The 17,900-nt window shown below is 38.8% G+C and overlaps 1 protein-coding gene across 2 annotated transcripts in view; it reads right to left on the bottom strand.

Annotated features, from left to right (window-relative positions):
• The window catches only part of CNOT10 (CCR4-NOT transcription complex subunit 10), a 58,575-nt gene that overhangs the window by 23,421 nt on the left and 17,254 nt on the right, over nt 1-17,900 (bottom strand). For both annotated transcript variants that reach the window (XM_055558327.1, XM_055558326.1), the window contains exons 4-12: nt 17,603-17,753; nt 14,420-14,562; nt 13,252-13,338; nt 12,593-12,676; nt 11,095-11,212; nt 8,522-8,671; nt 6,537-6,739; nt 3,321-3,442; nt 1,366-1,542 (exon numbers count right to left, since the gene is read on the bottom strand). In XM_055558327.1, the coding sequence (XP_055414302.1) occupies nt 1,366-1,542; nt 3,321-3,442; nt 6,537-6,739; nt 8,522-8,671; nt 11,095-11,212; nt 12,593-12,676; nt 13,252-13,338; nt 14,420-14,562; nt 17,603-17,753 (1,235 nt within the window). The remainder of the gene's footprint in view (nt 1-1,365; nt 1,543-3,320; nt 3,443-6,536; nt 6,740-8,521; nt 8,672-11,094; nt 11,213-12,592; nt 12,677-13,251; nt 13,339-14,419; nt 14,563-17,602; nt 17,754-17,900) is intronic.

Genomic DNA, 17,900 nt, shown 5'->3' with positions numbered 1-17,900 from the left:
TTTTTTTATGAAAAAAGTGTAAAAGAATCAAACTGAAAAATACTTGGTAATGCAGTATCACTAACATGTTAAAGCTGTACCATAGGGACTTTTCTAGTGGTCCAGTGGTTAAGACTCTGTGTTTCCAATGCAGGGGACACAGGTTCAATCCCTGGTTGGGGAACTGGGATCCCACATGCTCCACGGTGCAGCCAAGAAATTAAAAAAAAAAAAAAAAAGCTATACCATGTATTAGCTTCTTTTCCCTACCGCTTTAAAAAATCTGTAACAGAAAACAATATCTCTACTATATAAAGGAAACCATTCCAGTATTTTTACAAATTTCTCATTCTTCTAGTTGTCTTTTACCAACTACAGTAAAGCATAACCCCTTGATGGAGGGAAAAAAATTCCAAAATTTTTATTTCAAATTTTCTATAATAAACATTATATTTTTAGCATCTTAGAAAAGATGCTGAGATGGAAGACTCGAGTTTAAAGGTGCCATATGTAAAAAAGAGCTCTTTACATATAATAGTGTTTGTTTTATTAGGGATAGAGTTCTCCCAATTCTGTGCGCTCAGTGCTTAGTCAGTCAGTCATGTCTGACTCTTTGCAACCCCATGGACTGTAGCCCACTATGCTTCTGTCTCCATGGAATTTTCCAGGCAAGAATACTGGAGTGGGTAGCCATTCCCTACTCCAGAGGATCTTCCCAATCCTGTGTTGATTCTTTACCACTGAGTCACCTGGGAAGACCCCCAATTTCTATAGATTGGCATAATATTTCATTTAATGTAGAAAATCAGAAATATACAGAAATATCCTGAAGGTCAGTGGTTTAGTATGTTAAGAGAAAAGGCAGAAAATAATAAGAAAAGAGAAGTTTTAGGGATTTAAGTATTTATTTTAATAAAGGTTTTTTTAAAAAAGCCATCTCTGACAGCAGCAGGATTTCTTGCAATGATTCCTCATGGCGGTGAAAAGCTGACTTTCTACTTTTCTTTTTTGAGATGCTCTCCTCACTTAGCCTTCCCCTTTTTTTTCTCTTGTAGAGAAAGAAAAAAAAAAAAAAAAAAAAAAAAAAAAATATATATATATATATATATATATATATATATATTTGTATATACATTTGGCCATGCTGCGTGGCTTGTGGGATCTTAGTTCCCCAACCATGGACTAAACCCAGGCCTCTACAGTGAAAGCGTGGAGTCCACTAGGCCACCAGGGAATTTCCCAGAAATACTTACACATTCATACTTCCTATCACTCAAAACAGAAAACTTTGGAAATTCTGGCTGCAGATTTTAGGAACTCATCTACTGGACAAAGCTAACGAAGCCCCGCAGACCTGGCCGAGGGAGGTCGAAGCGGTCGGGATACCTGCAAGCATCGCTGCTCTCACCGCTCTCCGCGTTGCCGCCTAACTGATTACTGTTTTTAGATCCATTTTCCTGCTTCGGATCTTGCTGGTCTTCAGGTAACAGCAGCAAGGCATTTCGGAGACAAATGGCTGCAAACTCCATACTGGCTACAGGAATGGCTGAAGACTGTCCATCACTGAAAAGATCAAACCCAAGTCAGCTAACAAAACGACAACCATAAATAAGACTTCCCTATTATCAGGAATAAAACCAATGTAACTAAATAATAAAGGCTTTGCCCTCGGACAGGTAGAAATGGTAATACAAGCAGTTATGAGAGAATGCTAAAGAATCCAAAGCCTAAATATCATAGAGGAGTACCTTGGGGACATCATGGGTTCGGTTCCAGACCACCACAATAAAGACAGTATCACAATAAAATAAGTCACACAAAAATTTTTTGGTTTCCCACTGGATATATAAGGAATGCCTACACTATGCTGTGGTCTATTAAGTTTGCAACAACATCATGTCTAAAAAAAATAGCCAATGTACATATCTTAAGAAATATTAATTGTTAAATGCTAACTATCACGACCCTTTAGCGAGTCAAAATCTTGCAAAAGTACCATCAATGATCACTGATCACCATATCAAATAATGACGAAAAAGTTTGAGGAAGTGTAAATAATGACGAAAAAGTCTGAAAACGTGCCAAGAATTACCAAAATGTGACACAGAGATTACAAAGTGAAGAGCTATTATTGGAAAAATGGCACCAACAGACTTGCTCCACTTAGGGCTGTCACAAACCTTCAATTTGTAAGGAAAAAAAAAAAGCAACATCTGCAAAGGGCAACATAGGAATAGCCGAGTGCAGTACAGGGAGGTATGTCTGTATATACGATGTAAAGTATAAGCAAAAGATTGCAAGTATATACATTATACACGACGCTGTTTCTACTGGAATGGGACCTCGGGGACAACCTGACGGATACCTGCAATGTCAGTGTTAATCTAATAAAGGAGTTACAGACAATAAGAACTGTAGTGAAGGCCAGGACAGATACAATCAGAACGGAAAAGAAGGGAAAAAGTAGATTTTCACATCTGAGCTTTGTTTTGGTTGATGTTTGCTTTTAAAAATATCTTACTTACAGTTACCTTGTGAAAAAGTAATGTTACCAGTCTTATAACTTTGTTGAGATTTTATATAATTTTCTGTTGGCTTTATATATCAAGCTGAATCAGCTTTATTAGGGAGAAAAGGTGTAACAATTTTAAAATGGTAGGGAAGTGATGCTTTAACTTGTCTTTGAAAGAAATCTGTATTACCGTTGAAATAAAGAGCAAATTATTGCCAGATACATTTTTGAAACTTTGGGAAAACTTTTAAACGGCACTGAACAATTTTACTTTGGACAGAAGAGAAAAGCAGAAATTTTTTTACAAAGCCTACTACTTTAGAAATAGTAGCAACTCCAAATTGGAATCTTTTTAAGAGATAAAGATGGTCATATTTAAAAGTTGTTCAATTGAAAACCTGTTCTACATGAGACAGCTTTATATTACCTCTGTTGATATATATATAATAGTGCTTTTTTCTCCTAGTACTAAGGAATTAGCTTTTTGGACTATGAGAAAATAATAACTAAATGAAAAGCATCAATGATCAACTATATAACAAGGAAACAACAAGATGCCCTCTTCTGGACATTCTGGATAATGGCACTGAATAGACCAGGGTTTCTTAGGGCAACAACCTCAACACCCATGGATATGATAAACCAAAATCATGTATGAAATAACATTCGCCGCTGACCTGTGTATAGCAGTCTATTTGTTGAAGCAGCAATAAAATCTAGTTACAAAATGGCTCCTCCTATGAAGTGATTTCCAACCATATTTTTAAATACATAACACTATTATGAAATAGTATTAAACATATACACTTTCTCTTTGCAAACTACTTACTTATAAACAGTATTCTGGATGGACTGTGATGCCAGAACTATTTTACGATGATAGCCTTGACCAACAATAGACTGTACAATTCCTTTTTTACTTGGAAGACCTTTTGTTTCCTGTTCAGAAGTCTACAAAACACAAATCATTTCTAATTAATTTAATGGAATTGTAAGATGGGGTATGAAAAATAACCCAGGACCTTTCACAATTACTCTAAGAACCTTCTTAAGATCCATCAGTGTGGAGTTTGGGGTGATAAACGTTTGGCAATGAAGAGAAGAGTACATGAGGCTGAAAGTCGGCGGCATACACTGCACTTTATTATATAAGCTCTGAGATAAATCTGAGGCAAACAGCAATTCAAGAGTGACAAGGAACAAGGTGCGACTGCACAGCAGAGAGAACTATATTCAATATCCTACGAAAAACTATAATGGAGAAGAATATTAAAAAAGAATGTATTTAAAAAGAATGACTCAAGTGTTTATTCAGAATGATTTATTTGGACCAGTTTGTGCCCTAGGCACCATGCTGGATATGACGGGCACTATGGGCGTTTTCTTTCTTAAAGAAAGTAAGAGCCACAGAATCACAGTGAATGAGAGAAGGGAAGCAGTTCCATTTACTAAGACACACATCTCTCCCTTCTTAACTGCAAGTATTAATTACAGCATCAAAAATATATACACAAGCAAGCTATATATGTCAAAATTTATCGTAGGCACGATTCTTACCTTCAAGGAAATTAAAATCCTACAGTCCTGTAAACATTAAACTGAAAATAGTAAAAGCTACTAGCTCATATAGAGATATTTTAGGATATTTCACTATGATACATAATCTCAATACAGGAGCTTGGTGGCGCCAACTTCCTTTATCGACCCCCGCTTCATGCTAAGTCTCTGATTTACCTGCATTTTATAAAGTCCTGCAGGTTCTCATATACAAGAACAGACTGGTGACAACTCACATGAACTCGCAGAGATAAACTCTGCCCTACAAAAAGTCCAGCTCTCAACGCGTTGTTTCTGTGCTGTTACTTCTCGCTACCTAATGCAACTTTCTCATGATTCTACCTCCATATACGTGTGACTTTTTAACAAAGCAAGGATTTACATGTATCTTCATTTTAGAAAGAATTACATGACATATAAAAAATACAATAAAAGTGACTGAGTGACTGGAACTAATTTTTTTTTATTGAGGTGGCAGCTAAGGAATACTAGTGAAAAATAAAGACAGGGTAGATGTTCTGAACCACGATTAGAAGGCCTTCTCTTCTGACCTCTTTTCCTGGCAGGGGTGATAAAAACTTTCAACAGCTTGCCCATACTCTCTTCCCTGATCCTTAAGGCTGTAGAAGCTGATCAGATGGCTAGATGTGGATGGGACTAAAAATCCACAAAACAGACCACAGAGTCAATAGGATACCAACAGCCAGAGAGTGTGCCAGAACGGTCTTAATGTAAAATATTATGTGATTAAAACAGTCATAATTTTAAAGTGGCTTGGCAGTAACCACACTCAAGATGTAATTTTCAGAACTCAGAAAAATAAATGGCACATATCCAGAAAAGTAAACGGTATGTGGTGATTTTTTTTTAAGTAGTCTTCTCTTAAGTACTCTAATTGAGTCTGTATTTTTTATTTAGTAAATATTTTCTTATATATACTATACATTGCTCAGGTAAACAAAAACCCTGCATCTGCCAAAAGAGGTCTGCAACAACATGCACTGATCATGAGGACGAAGTCACCTCCTTGGCGTCACCAAGTTACTGCTTATTGTAAAGGAGTGTATTTTCAGACAGTAAAACTTTGTCCAGCATTCCTTCTGTCCGGAGTAAATTAAAAGAAATGTTGCACAATTTTATTTGGACATTATAATTTCTCCTGTTGGGATTTTCCTCTCTCATGTTGCTCAAGAGTATTTTGGGGCTCATTTTACCTCAGGTTCTAGATGGAGGAGAAGTGCAAAGATAGATAATTATTTATGGCAAATTTCCTGTTAATAGCACAGGATTGTGAGTGTTCTGGTATCTACCAGGTTTTCACAACCAAATCATTTTTGCTATTTTTAAAAAAATTCACAATTTTCTAGAAGAAAACAGGAGAGGAAAAAAAAAAAAAACAACCCTCATGAAATCCATAGAAGACAGACAATCCTAAAAGCACCAATTTCTAAAAATAAGTCATTTTAAAAGAAAATAATTAAACCTCACTAGAGCCTCCAACACTAATTAAATTCATCTCATTAAAGAGAATAAGCAATTTCTAGAGATCCCTTTTGTTTAAAAAAAACAAATTATACCTAGAATTGTTTATCAGTTAATTTAAGAATTACCCATTAAGAAAGCTATCTCTTGATACGAAGGAAAAGTACAATGAAATAACCCACTAAAGCCTTTCAAAGACAACATTCACCCCCAGTGGTAGCAAACTCAAATCAAACTGCTTGTATCAAGTGTGACAACTGCCAGGCAGACACACCTCTTTAATCCCTTTAGTTCCTGTAGCTGCTTTTCAGGAAGTGCTGTTCCCCATGGCAGACATGCCAGGCAAAACCTCTGGATGCCATACCCCCTAGAGCCTAGCAAGGGCGGGGGTGGCTAGCAGACGGGGTGGTACAGACAGCTGGTGATTCTGATACGACCTGTCTTTCCCCCACCTCCCACTGACCCCTCCCCGACCTGAGATCCAAAAGGCTTTCGTCACCCGCTGTTTGGCGATAATCTAGGCACGGACGCTAGTGTAAACTGGTCTATTTCTCATAACCCCTGTGGATGGACACATGTCAGAGAGAAAAAGCCTGGTAATCCACTAACTCCACACCATCTACTGAATCAGAAGGAAACCTGCGGGCACTGGAGGACACAGCGTAACACAGTTCTTTCCACACTCGCAGTGTTATCAGCAGTCCCCGTTTAATCTCCGGGTGCATACAGCACTTTCACGCCAGCTGACGGCGTGGCCCCTGCTCCGGCAGCTAGCAGACCACTGTTGCAACAGATACGACCTTCTGAACGGCTTCGACTTTTCACCGTGACTGCTGACACATGCGGTCATTCTCACCAAGAGCCAGAAAGTGAAAACATGACTTCACGAAACTAAATTCTGTCCAACTGATAAGGAACGGAAGACTATCTTTACAAATTCCCTGAGAGTCAGCAAGGGGAGGGGGGCAGCAAGTGGGGGTGGGGGTTCAAAAAGATAGAGACTCACTCCCTTATTGGCAGCAATGCAGCATTCAGCCAGCCGCAGCCAGAGGCGGGGGTTTGCGTGATAAACCTGAACCGCTTCAATCAGACACTCAAATGCAGCGAGCGGCCTTCCAATGTGAAGCAGCTGAATCCCACAGTTATACAGCAACTCATACCTCTTGTTGGTTAGTAATGTACACATAGGTCTTCCTGAGAATTTTTTGCCTGATGATAAAAAGCAGATGAGAACAAATCATTAGATTTAAAATAGCAGCTCCACTGAAAACATTTCTTCACTAAGTACTCAACCACTACCTCATCTGACACCGAGGAGCCCAATCCTCAATCTGAAGGTGTAAACACCTCCCACCACAATGATGATCTCCACCCCCGACCCAACAAATATCCTCCAGAGGCATCTCAGTTGTCTGTGCTCATGGAACCAGAGATGTGTCTTCTAATGTGCCAGCTCCTCAGGCAACAATGTTCCAGGAGAGCAGAGACAGAGACAGGAGGACCCTCTCTCACTCCAATGAACCTTACACTACCTCTCCACACTCTTAGCACCTGTAAGAAGATGCCCCTCCTCTTCACTTTCAGTTCAGCTAGGCTTCCCTGGTGGCTCAGATGGTAGAGAATCCCTGTACGATGCGGGAGACCTGGGTTTGATCCCTGGGTTGGGAAAATCCTCTGGAGAAGCGCATAGCAAGCTACTCCGGTATTCTTGCCTGGAGAATCCCATGGACAGAGGAGCCTGGTGGGCTAGAGTCCATGGGGTTGCAAAGAGTTGGACAAGACTGAGTGACTAAGCACATCACAGTCATTTTATCATCAGGTATTTTCTTAACCAGAAGTATTCAGCTAATGTTAGGGTTTTAGGGAACTTTACTATGGAAACAAAAATTTCCTATACCTACAATGACTAGTGTTCATTCACTTATTCTAAGTTTCATTGCTGCTGTTCAGTCACTAAGTTGTGTCTGACTCTTTGTGACCCCATGGACTGCAGCAAGCTAGGCTTCCCTGGCCTTCACTACCTCCTGGAGTTTGTTCAAATTCACATCTATTGAGGCAGTGATGCTATCTATCTCCTCCCCTGCCTCCCTCTTCTCCTTTCTTTCATAGGCCGTAAGAAAACGAGAGGAGGGATTCCCTGGCAGTCCAGTGGTTAGGACTTGGCGCTTTCACTGCTGGGGCCCAGGTTTGATCCCTGGTCGAGGAACTAAGATCCCACAAGCCGTGTGGTGTGGCCAAAAAAAAGGACAGAGAGAGACTATGTGTGATTTTTTGGATATATTTTTCATCAACTAAATAGTCTTTAAGCTACACAATTACCTGATTTTAAGGATTTCAGATCAAGGATCCATATACTAAGAATATAAAGGAATAAACTTCATAAATTTGCTTAAAGATTGTCAGGTGCTGCCAACAGTATCACATATGAAACCCCCTGAAGAAAAAAAAAAAGGCTAGAATAAAACTAGTTTAGGGACTTCCCTGGTGGTCTAGTGGCTAAGACCTCACGCTTCCAAGGTAGGGGGGTCTGGGTTTGATCCCTGGTCAGGGAACTAGATCCTGCATGCCTCAACTAAAGAGATACTTCATGCTGCAAGGAAGACGATCCTGAGTGCTGCAAGTCAGACCTGGAGCAGCCAAAATGAATTAAAAAAAAACAAAAACAAAAACAAAAAACCACAAACAAAAAAATAAACTAGTTTGGCAGAGTTAAGAAATTTTAGGAAAATACTTTGCTTTGTAACATTACCACATGAGATTACTGTTATTTCAAATCCACAAATTTGAATGTAATTTAACCTTTTTTGATTATTATTCCTAACACCTTGCTACACAAAGTAGCAATATCCACTAAAACTCCAGAGTCAATTTCTGGGGTGGGATCATGTGTATGTAAGGACCATGCCGTGCATTTTAACCAGATACTTGCTCTCTGAAATCATGCTTTCCTCGAGCAGTGAAACACAAACTGGCTCCCGTCCGCGGGCTCACCTGGATCGGTGCTGCCTGCACTGAGCTGGGCACAGACGTTGTCATTCTCCTGTAGAGCCTTTTTAAAGTAGAAAATTCCCAAATTGTGCTTGCTCATGGCAAAATGGATACAACCAAGATTATTCCAGAACATGCACCGCAAGCATTCACCTGAGAAAAACACAAATTTATCCACAAACAAATTTTACTGCTGATACACATCCTACAAGAATCAGGCTTTTGGGGCCTGAGTTAATTCTACATTCACTCGGACACTAGAGAACAGTTTACAAGGCATTCGAAATTTAGGAAAACATCTGAAAATTCTGTAACCTCCTTTCTCTTAAAATCTCTTATTAAAAGTGATAAGTAAATCTAGCTTATTGATTTTTTTAGCATACTGATTGTTAGCCTGTTTATCTTTTTCTGACTTCATTTTTAATAACCACAGGCAAATGATACAAAAATGCAGAAGACAAGAAGTATTTATTAGTAACGTAATAAGTATGAACTGCATCCACACAACAGTTCTGGGAGGAAAGCAGCAAGTTATAGAAGCGACAGAAGTATATTTAAGAACATGTAAATGGAACGTGTAAAATCCTGCTTTGTTTTGCTCAACCTTGTCTTCACTCTTCTTTCCATTCACACTCCTTTAAATACGATGATAGCAGAGCATCTACCTTCCTGTGTGAGTCGGGCGTTTGTATTTCTTCTCCCGTACACTTGCCTCTTCCTAGCTCTTAATCCCTTTAAAAGACCTGGTTACAGATGTGTTCCCATTGGTTACCTGCCAGCGTGTATATTATAGAAACCTTCTGTCCCGTGGGTTTCCATGACTCCCCCCATGTCCAGCTTGTCGTCTGTCTTGTGAGTTGGTTAGAGTGTGTGTATGCGTATGCTTATGCTTTTAATCATAAAAAGTTTCACATTTTTATGTGGTCAAACTTAGTCATCTTTCCTAAACTGTATGGTTCTGAGACTTTGCATAATGTTTAATCAAGGCTTCTTCACCACAAAAATAAGATAGTCATCCAAGTTTTCTTTTGTTGTCTTTATGATTTTATTTTTACATTTTAATCCTGCATGTGTCTGGATTTTATTTTGGTGTAATGAAAGCAATCCAAGCTTTAGTTCTCTTTTTCTAAATGGTTTCCCAAACATTCCTAAACAATTGGCTGACAGTCTGTCTTTTCCTCAATGATATAAAACACCAAACTAGACTGATAAAATTAATAATCAGAATATTCATTCAATGCTTAATGCTAAAGACGGAAGGCTCGCTTCATTTTGCTTTAAATTTAACTTATTTTTAATTTAAATTTAAATTTTACCTTAAAATTAAGCAGTGATAATATTTAAGGAAGAAAAAAGCTAGGCTGAAGAAAAAGAGTAAGAGGTATGTCTTAAAGGAGGTTGTTTCTCGTGGGTGGCATTATGAACAATTAAGAAAAATTCTATTCCCAAATCTTCTCTAATAGGCCTACTTTATTAGCAGCAAACACTGAATTTTATATATGGCAAGCAAATTAAAGATTTTAAAATAAATACAATTAAAAATATCAATACATAAAGTATACAACTATATATAAAATCTTTCCTATTAGATTATAAGTGTTGACTAGTCAACTGCATGTCTGACTCCATTTTAAAGACTGACAACATCAATTCTGAAATCAGTATCAAGACAATCCTAGGTAAAATTTCTACAATGTATATTATCTTTTTAGTCTGAGAGACCATTTCAGTTTGGGTGTTAAGAGGGTCTCTGAGGGGAAATTACAACAATAAAAACATGAAAAATAAAAATTTAGCAGAATTAGACACAGGTACTCAGAATAAGCTGAGTACCTGAGAGAATTATAATGGAAAACACCGCCTTTTTCTTTCCTTTATGACTCCACTGAACTGAAGGGGTGAAGAGGGGGAGGTTTGAGTGTGTTTACATGTGTGTTTTGTGCACCGGTCTAAACAGAATGTCAGATGAAACAAATATTTATTCATCTTTTGCGTTCTGCATTTAGTCCAAAATATTTTCACTAGTTTAACTTCATTTCTTGAATAAACCGATTTTCTTCCTCCTTCTCCATAAAACAGCAATGACATGAACTTAAATGAGAGCTGCAAATTTTACCTTTCATTTTACTATTAATATTAAGCAATTTGTTAAGGCTTTCCAAATAGAGGAAAGAATAGATAGCAATAAGTATATTCTTAATTTATAAAAATATTTTCGATATAATAGTCTAAAAAACATTTCATAATATCACTGCTTTTATGGGAGAGAAGAGAAAAAGTAAAATCACTGTCATTTCGTTTGGGAAATGAGAGCATTCCTGAAGTCCAATTTCTAAGCTGGTATTAAAACCAGAACGACCGAAAGACTACCCGAGGTGAAAGACAAGGAGGAGAAGTGAGGCATCTTTTAAAATGGAAACAAGTAATGAAAGAAAATTCTAGGAATTTTCTGCAGCAGAAATAAAAAATATTTTCATTTAAAAAATCACTTGGAATAGCAGCCTAGGCGTAGAACAAAAAGCAACAAGGCGTAGAAGAATCAGGAAGAAAACACCAACACTTCACAATTTTCTTACCTGTTTTCATGAATCCTGGATGCTCAGCAATGTTTGAACTATTCAACAGTTTCACAGCTTTTCGATAATTGCCTCTTAAGTACTCAAAATTGCTTTTAAGAAACAGGGAAGGTGCAGACTGTAAAGAAAACACAAGTTTCTTACAGTTTGTTCTCAGACGCCAAATGTGAGATCATAATCACACCACTGCACTGGCATGTGGTTAACAGCAAAACCAAACCACGTTAAGTCAAGGTCATGAAATCTACAGTCTCTGACTTTCCTCTTGTTTCCACAATCTAAAACAATGAAACCTGGCAGACAGCACTTTACAACCTGAATTATTAAATGTCTACCTAAAAAAATACATACAACATATATGAATAAGAATATAGTCTGCAAAGTATTCTTTGCAGACAATACTGACTGTCTTCATCTATTATACTATTAACTAAAAGCCAATTTAACAGAACTAGAGCCTTCATCTTAATGATTATTATAGACTGGTGATCTCCCTTATCTTCTAGGACACAAATACAACCTTCATTAGAACTCAAAGTACAAATAATTAAATGCTTTTCCAAGTAAGGGGAAAAAGGTGTCATTTTATGGATGGAAAAATTTCCTAACAGAATGCCTGTTTTCAACGGTGATTATTTCAACAACAGAATAATCGTGTTTTGGATCACAGACCATCTTTTGCTTCTCCTGAAACTTGCTCCTGAAGTTTTCCCTGATGTGGGTATGACTAACAATGATTTATTTTCCTGTTCATCTTTTCCCTTTGATGATAGCATCCTTTAAGAAAGGGAATCATGTCTTTTCTCCCCGAAAAGACTTGATAATAGCCTCAAGTCTACCCCTCAGGTCTGAAATCCCTTAAAACTGACCCAGTGGCTAATTTGGATCCTACCTGAGATTTCTAGAGTCAACTTTCCTGAACTTTTCCTACTATAAACTGTATCTCTTTATGACTTCACACTTTTAATTTACAGTTTTCCTAAAAGTATCTGTCTCTTTACTGTCTTAAGGCTACTTAACAGTGCAGGGTTGGAGTGGAGGGAAAGGAAGGGGTATTTTTAACTCAAAATACTCTAGCACCAATCAAACTGAAGGTACTGTCGAGCAAAAGATTATGTGGAAGGGGCAGGTTTGGGGAACAACCAAATTATTTACCTTTAATAAATGTTTTGGGTATAATCGAAAAAAAATACTACCGTATCTAATAACAGTAAATGTTAAGTTAATTGTGATAAACCACTCACAGAATTCTGGACAGCTGTATACTAACAGGGAAATGCTTGTTACAGTTTTAAGTGAGAAAAATACTGTAATAAATTATAGACACAGAATGATCAGTAGCTCAGAACTCAACATAAAGGTTTATATCTGGCAGTATACATACACTATAATAAACGCAAGTTACTTAAAACTGACAAATACCTACGGTGCAAATAAGAAAATTTGGGACATAAAAGCTACTCATTAAAAAAAAAAAAAGAAAAGTCAAGAAACTTACATTCCCCGCTGTATTCATGACAGACTTGATTTCCCTTTTGCACGCCTTTAGGGACTTCATTTGGATATATGCTCTTACTTTATACTGCCAAAAGAAAAACACTAGTAGGTAGGAACCGTGGTGGATTTACACATGCTCAAGAAGTTTTACTTTCTAGTTAAGAAAATTAAACCCAATCTATTCACAACACAGTTATACCAGGTACTTGTGAAAGTGGGTTTTAAAAAACTTTTTTTGGATTATTTTTACTGTACTCTTGGAATATACATTAAAAAAAAGTTTTCTCTCCTTGGAATACACTTTTAAAAACTAAAACATGGTTGAATGAAATTTATATCTAAGTTCCAAACAAAAATCTTATCAATCCTTAACTGTATATGGTTAACAATGAATTTTCAAATTCTACAAACTGATTTTTATCATCCAATACGTTCCTGGGCATTTCTCTCAATTTTCTACAGAGAATTAAAAGAAATAATATTACATTATCATCTTAAGCAAAATATACTTAGATAAATGTGCTTCTAAACTTTAATACTTCAAAACCAATAAACATGCATGCCTTTAATTACTTACTGTTTTCAATGATCACATCCTTCATTATTCATAACTACAAGTAAATATATGTCAGGTACAACTCCTCTTAAACTTTACACTACCTGATGTATCTTTGACTTTGCAGCTTCTATTAGTGCTCCACTTTCAGCTTTATGATTAGATCCATCTTTGTTGGTATTATTACCAGTCTGTAGGGTGGTAAAATAAAGTTATCCAAGATTAAATATTTTTGACCATAACTGAAATCACTGATTTACAAGTGAGCTAATCTGAATCACCTAGAGAACATTTTCAAAATTCTGAATCCCAGGTCCCATTTGGGTGGTTGACAGGAAACTCTTAAGCTCACAGTTGAGTATAATGATGGGCTAGGTTTAAAAAGCATGGATGTTACTTGGGCAAAACTGATTATCTTCCTAAAACACAGAACAGATCATGTCATTCCCTCTTTAAAAATTTTCTCTATGGGCTTCCCTGTGGTCCAGTGGTGAAGAATCTGCCTTGCAATGCAAGGGACACCAGTTTGATCCCTGGTCTGGGAAGATCCCACATGCCTTGGAGCAACTAAGCCTGCCCACCCGAACTACTGAGCCTGTGTGCTCCAACTACTGAAGCCAACTCATCACAACTACACAAAGCCTGCACGCAGCAATGAAGACCCCCCACAGTCTAAAAATAACATAAATAAATCTTTTATAAAAAAAAAAAGAAAAAACTTTCTTTGGGACTTCCTGGTGGGTTAAGAATTTGCCTTGCAATGCAAGGGATACCAGTTCGATCCAGAGTCTGGGAAGATCCCACATGCTGTGGGGCAACTAAACCCATGCACCACAAATACTAAAGCCTGTGCTCTGCAACAAAAGCAGCCACCACAATGAGAAGCCCAAGCACCGAAACTAGACAAGCCTGTACACAGCAACTAAGAGCCAGTGCAGCCAAAAAAAAAAAGTAATAGCAAAGCTATCATTAAACAAAAGGAAGAAAGAAAGCAGACCCGTGGGCACCAGAGGCTGAGGGAAGGAGAGAATGGGAATGATGGCTAACAGATACAGGGTTTCTTTCTGGAGTGATGGCAATGTTCTGGAATTCAGAGAGTGGTAATGGCTGCACAATTATGTGAGTACACTAAACACCACTGACCTGTACAGTTTCAAATGATAGATTCTGTGTATGTGAATTATATTTCAATAAACCTATTAAAATACTACTTAGTAACCACAAATACTAAACATACTTTACAGTTTAGTCTGATCACCTCAGAACACTCACCTCATTCTTTCCATTTTTGTTATTGTTTCCCTGTGAAATCATTTTTTCTAGAACAGCAAGAAGATGTAAAGCTTTCTCAGCTTGGTAGGTTAATATATACAGGTCTACGAGCAAAAAACACACTGCTTGGGCAAATTTTTCTTCTGGGGGGAAAAAAAGAACAAACAAGAAAAGTCACAATCCAAAATAACATCTCAGACCATTCCCCCCACAGAAAGCTCTAAAAAGCAAAGCCTGCGTCTTTTACCTGAAGGAGTGTTCATTCTCCAGAGCCATGTGTGGAAGCCAAGTGCAGTACCAACTATGCCATCCTATTAGGCTTCCCAAGGCCTCACATATCAGGATTCTAGTGCCTGAAATTCCTTTGGCACAGTCTCTACCAAATATCAGCGCTTATAATGAGGAGTATTATGCTAGGTGGAAGGAAACCCTAATTCCACAGCCTGGTTACTTAACAGATGCACAGCCTCTGCACATCATGGAACTATTCAAACTCAGCTGATTGACCTGAAAAGTGGAGAGAATACTTCCCGTGCCTGATGGCAGGGGGTGGACTAGGTGAACAAGAAGGACTTGTTCCATCTAACTCTAAAAAGGTCTGTGACTCTAGGAAAACAGACTTCCTTTCTAGGCACTGAGACAGAGAAAATAAACACAGGGATCAGAGACACAAAAGAAACAAGATGTAGACTGGAGTACACCAGAAGCTGAACCAGCCAAGAGGAAGACCCAATGAGAAAAATCCCAAGAAGAACCAGTGAAGGAAGGAGAGGTAACCTGGTACACGACATGACACCATTCTCCTTTTCTTTCAGAAGAAAAGACAAACAGAAAGGGTCTAAGAGAAGGCTGCCAGAAAGAGACACAGGCACAGGGAACAAATATATGGACACCGAGGGGAAAAATGCAGGATGGAATGAACTGCGAGCCTGGGACTGACACCTATACACCACTATGCATAAAACAGAGAACTAATGAGAACCTGGTGTGCAGCACGGGGAACTCCACTCAGCGCTCTGTGGTGACCTACATGGGAAGGCAATCCAAACACGAGGGGATATATGTAGCTGATTCACTCTGCTGTACAGCAGAAACTAACACAACACTGGAAAGCAGCTAGTTATACTCCAATAGAAATTTATTAAATGCCAAAAAGAAAAGAAGGCTGCTATAATCAAGAACTGAACATTTCAGGGGAAGCCCCTGGTGGTCCAGGGGTGAGGACGCCATGCTTCCAGTGATGGGGCCGGGGTGCAATCCGGGGACTGACAAGCCTTCCTGTTCCACGCTTGCGCTTACACAGCGGCCATGGTGGAATCCACTTATAAGCGATGCAGTTGACGTGCCAAGGTCGCACGTCTAGAAGGGCTACCCACCTCAGCTGAGAACCCGCCAGTGCTTACCCAGGCCACAGTGCCGGGTCTGTGCTGCTCCCCGGGCCCCGCTTGCTCCTGTCCCGGTGACACCGTCCTCACTCCCCGGAACGGCCATCACCGCAGGGCCTCTGCGTACTCTACAACCTCTTGCTCTGACGCTTTCCCGCCCATTGCAGCGCTTGCCTCTCCTCTTCACTCAAGCCACTTTCCAAACACTGTCTTATTCCAGGCCTTCCTCAATCACCTTATCTAAAAATGACATCCCCAGTCAATCCTTTTATCCCATTTTAGGGGTAATCCTTTCTTCCCAGGATTTAACTACCTCACAATACATATTTGTTGTATTGCTCTCTCTGCCAGACTTGATTGCATTCATTATTATCTTCTGACTCCAAAACAGCACCTGCTCAATAAACTTATATTGTATGAAGAGGCAAGTAATAAAGTAAAAAAAAGTTTCAAAGAAGGAAAATGGATCTGAATACTGAGTTGGTGTTTGTTGTTCAGCTGCTAAGTTGTGTTTGACTCTGTGACCCCATGGACTGCAGCACACCATGCTCTCCTGTCCTTCACTATCTCCTGGAGTTTGCTCGAACTCATGTCCATTTAGTTGGTGACGCCATCCAAACACCTTATCCTCTGTCATCCCCTTCTGCTATATTGTGCTCGTAGTACAGCACATGGTACAGATGACCACTGTTTCAGAAATTGTAAAAACCAGCTTTAGAGAGAAAACACATCCATGCCATCCTAGAAGTAGAACTGTGATTCCCAGCGTTACAGGGCCAAGGATCTGGTCCCTAGTCATACAGTCTTTCATCACTCCTGCCTGGCACGGCGTCCTCAGGGCTGAGGGGCAGAAGAGTGTCTGGAAAAGGCCTCCCTGGAGCCACAGTGACAGCTGTCCAGCCAGCCGTCAGCTCAGGGACCTGGAATCTTCCCAAAGCAGCATCTGTCCTACAGTGACCATAACAGCAATCAGGGATTTATAAATCAAGAACACACACTAGTGTTTTGAATTTGAAAGAAAGACCTCGTGGAGAACAAGACACCTGAAATCTGCTTGCTCACAGGCTGGAAGCCAACAGCCCTCTCTACACGTTTCTTAGGTCCAGCTTTGCTGCTGCTTTATTCACGCCCTCTTCTTTCCGTGCCCTTACTTTAACTTTTATTGGAGTATAGCTGCTTTCCAACGTTGTGTCAGTTTCTGATGTTCAGCAAAGTGAATCAGCTATACTTAAACATATACCCCTATTTTTTGGATTTCTGTCCCATTCAGGTCACCACGGAGCAGTGGTCCTTACTTTTCTTAGCATTCTTATTCGAGGCTGGTAACTGTAAGCTAGTTAACAAAAGGCTAATTGTATTCTATATGATCTACTCTATGATTACCTACAAGAATTTTAATTAGGCAATATATGAAGTAAAATACTACCCTGTCCCCCTCACTTCCAAAACACCCCTTCCTTAACACAGCAGTCAAGAAAGAAAGGATCAGGTACATGAAGGCAGTGTTTAAAGAGCAAAGAAAAAAAAAAAAAATCAGTGAATCTTTCCAATCAGAAACAGCATTTCCAACAGTTATCTTCAAAGACTGGGTGGGGGTAATAGCAGGATGTTAAAGAAAAACCTAGATTCATCTAAAAGTGATAGAATTTTTATTTTTTCTAACCATTAAGATAATCTGACACTGCCTTTTCTTTCTTTAAACACTCATAAAGGATTCTGATTTAGGTTATCTAGACACAAGTATCACAGACCTTTGCAAGTGTGAGGAGATAGGCAAATTTCTTGACAGATGACATACCGAAAGGTTCTATGAACTGATAAAGTTTTTCGCCAACGGATATGGCCTCTGTATACTGCCGCAGATGATACAGGATGACTGCTTGATTGTAATACAACATGCTGTTTTCAACATCATCCAACCCATCCATTTCCTCAACAGCTGAGTGTACCTATAAAACAATCCAAGGAGATTATGTTCTAACAGTAAGAAAATAAAGAGTAAAGGTGGAAGAATCTGAATAAGCAGGAACACAGGCCAACATTTTTAATCTAAAATCTCCCACACTGTCAATAGGACCTAAGGTTTTGTTGTAAAT

The sequence above is a fragment of the Bubalus kerabau genome, chromosome 20, assembly GCF_029407905.1.
Source record: "Bubalus kerabau isolate K-KA32 ecotype Philippines breed swamp buffalo chromosome 20, PCC_UOA_SB_1v2, whole genome shotgun sequence".
NCBI lineage: Eukaryota > Metazoa > Chordata > Mammalia > Artiodactyla > Bovidae > Bubalus > Bubalus kerabau.
This window is presented reverse-complemented; position numbering and strand designations above follow the sequence as displayed.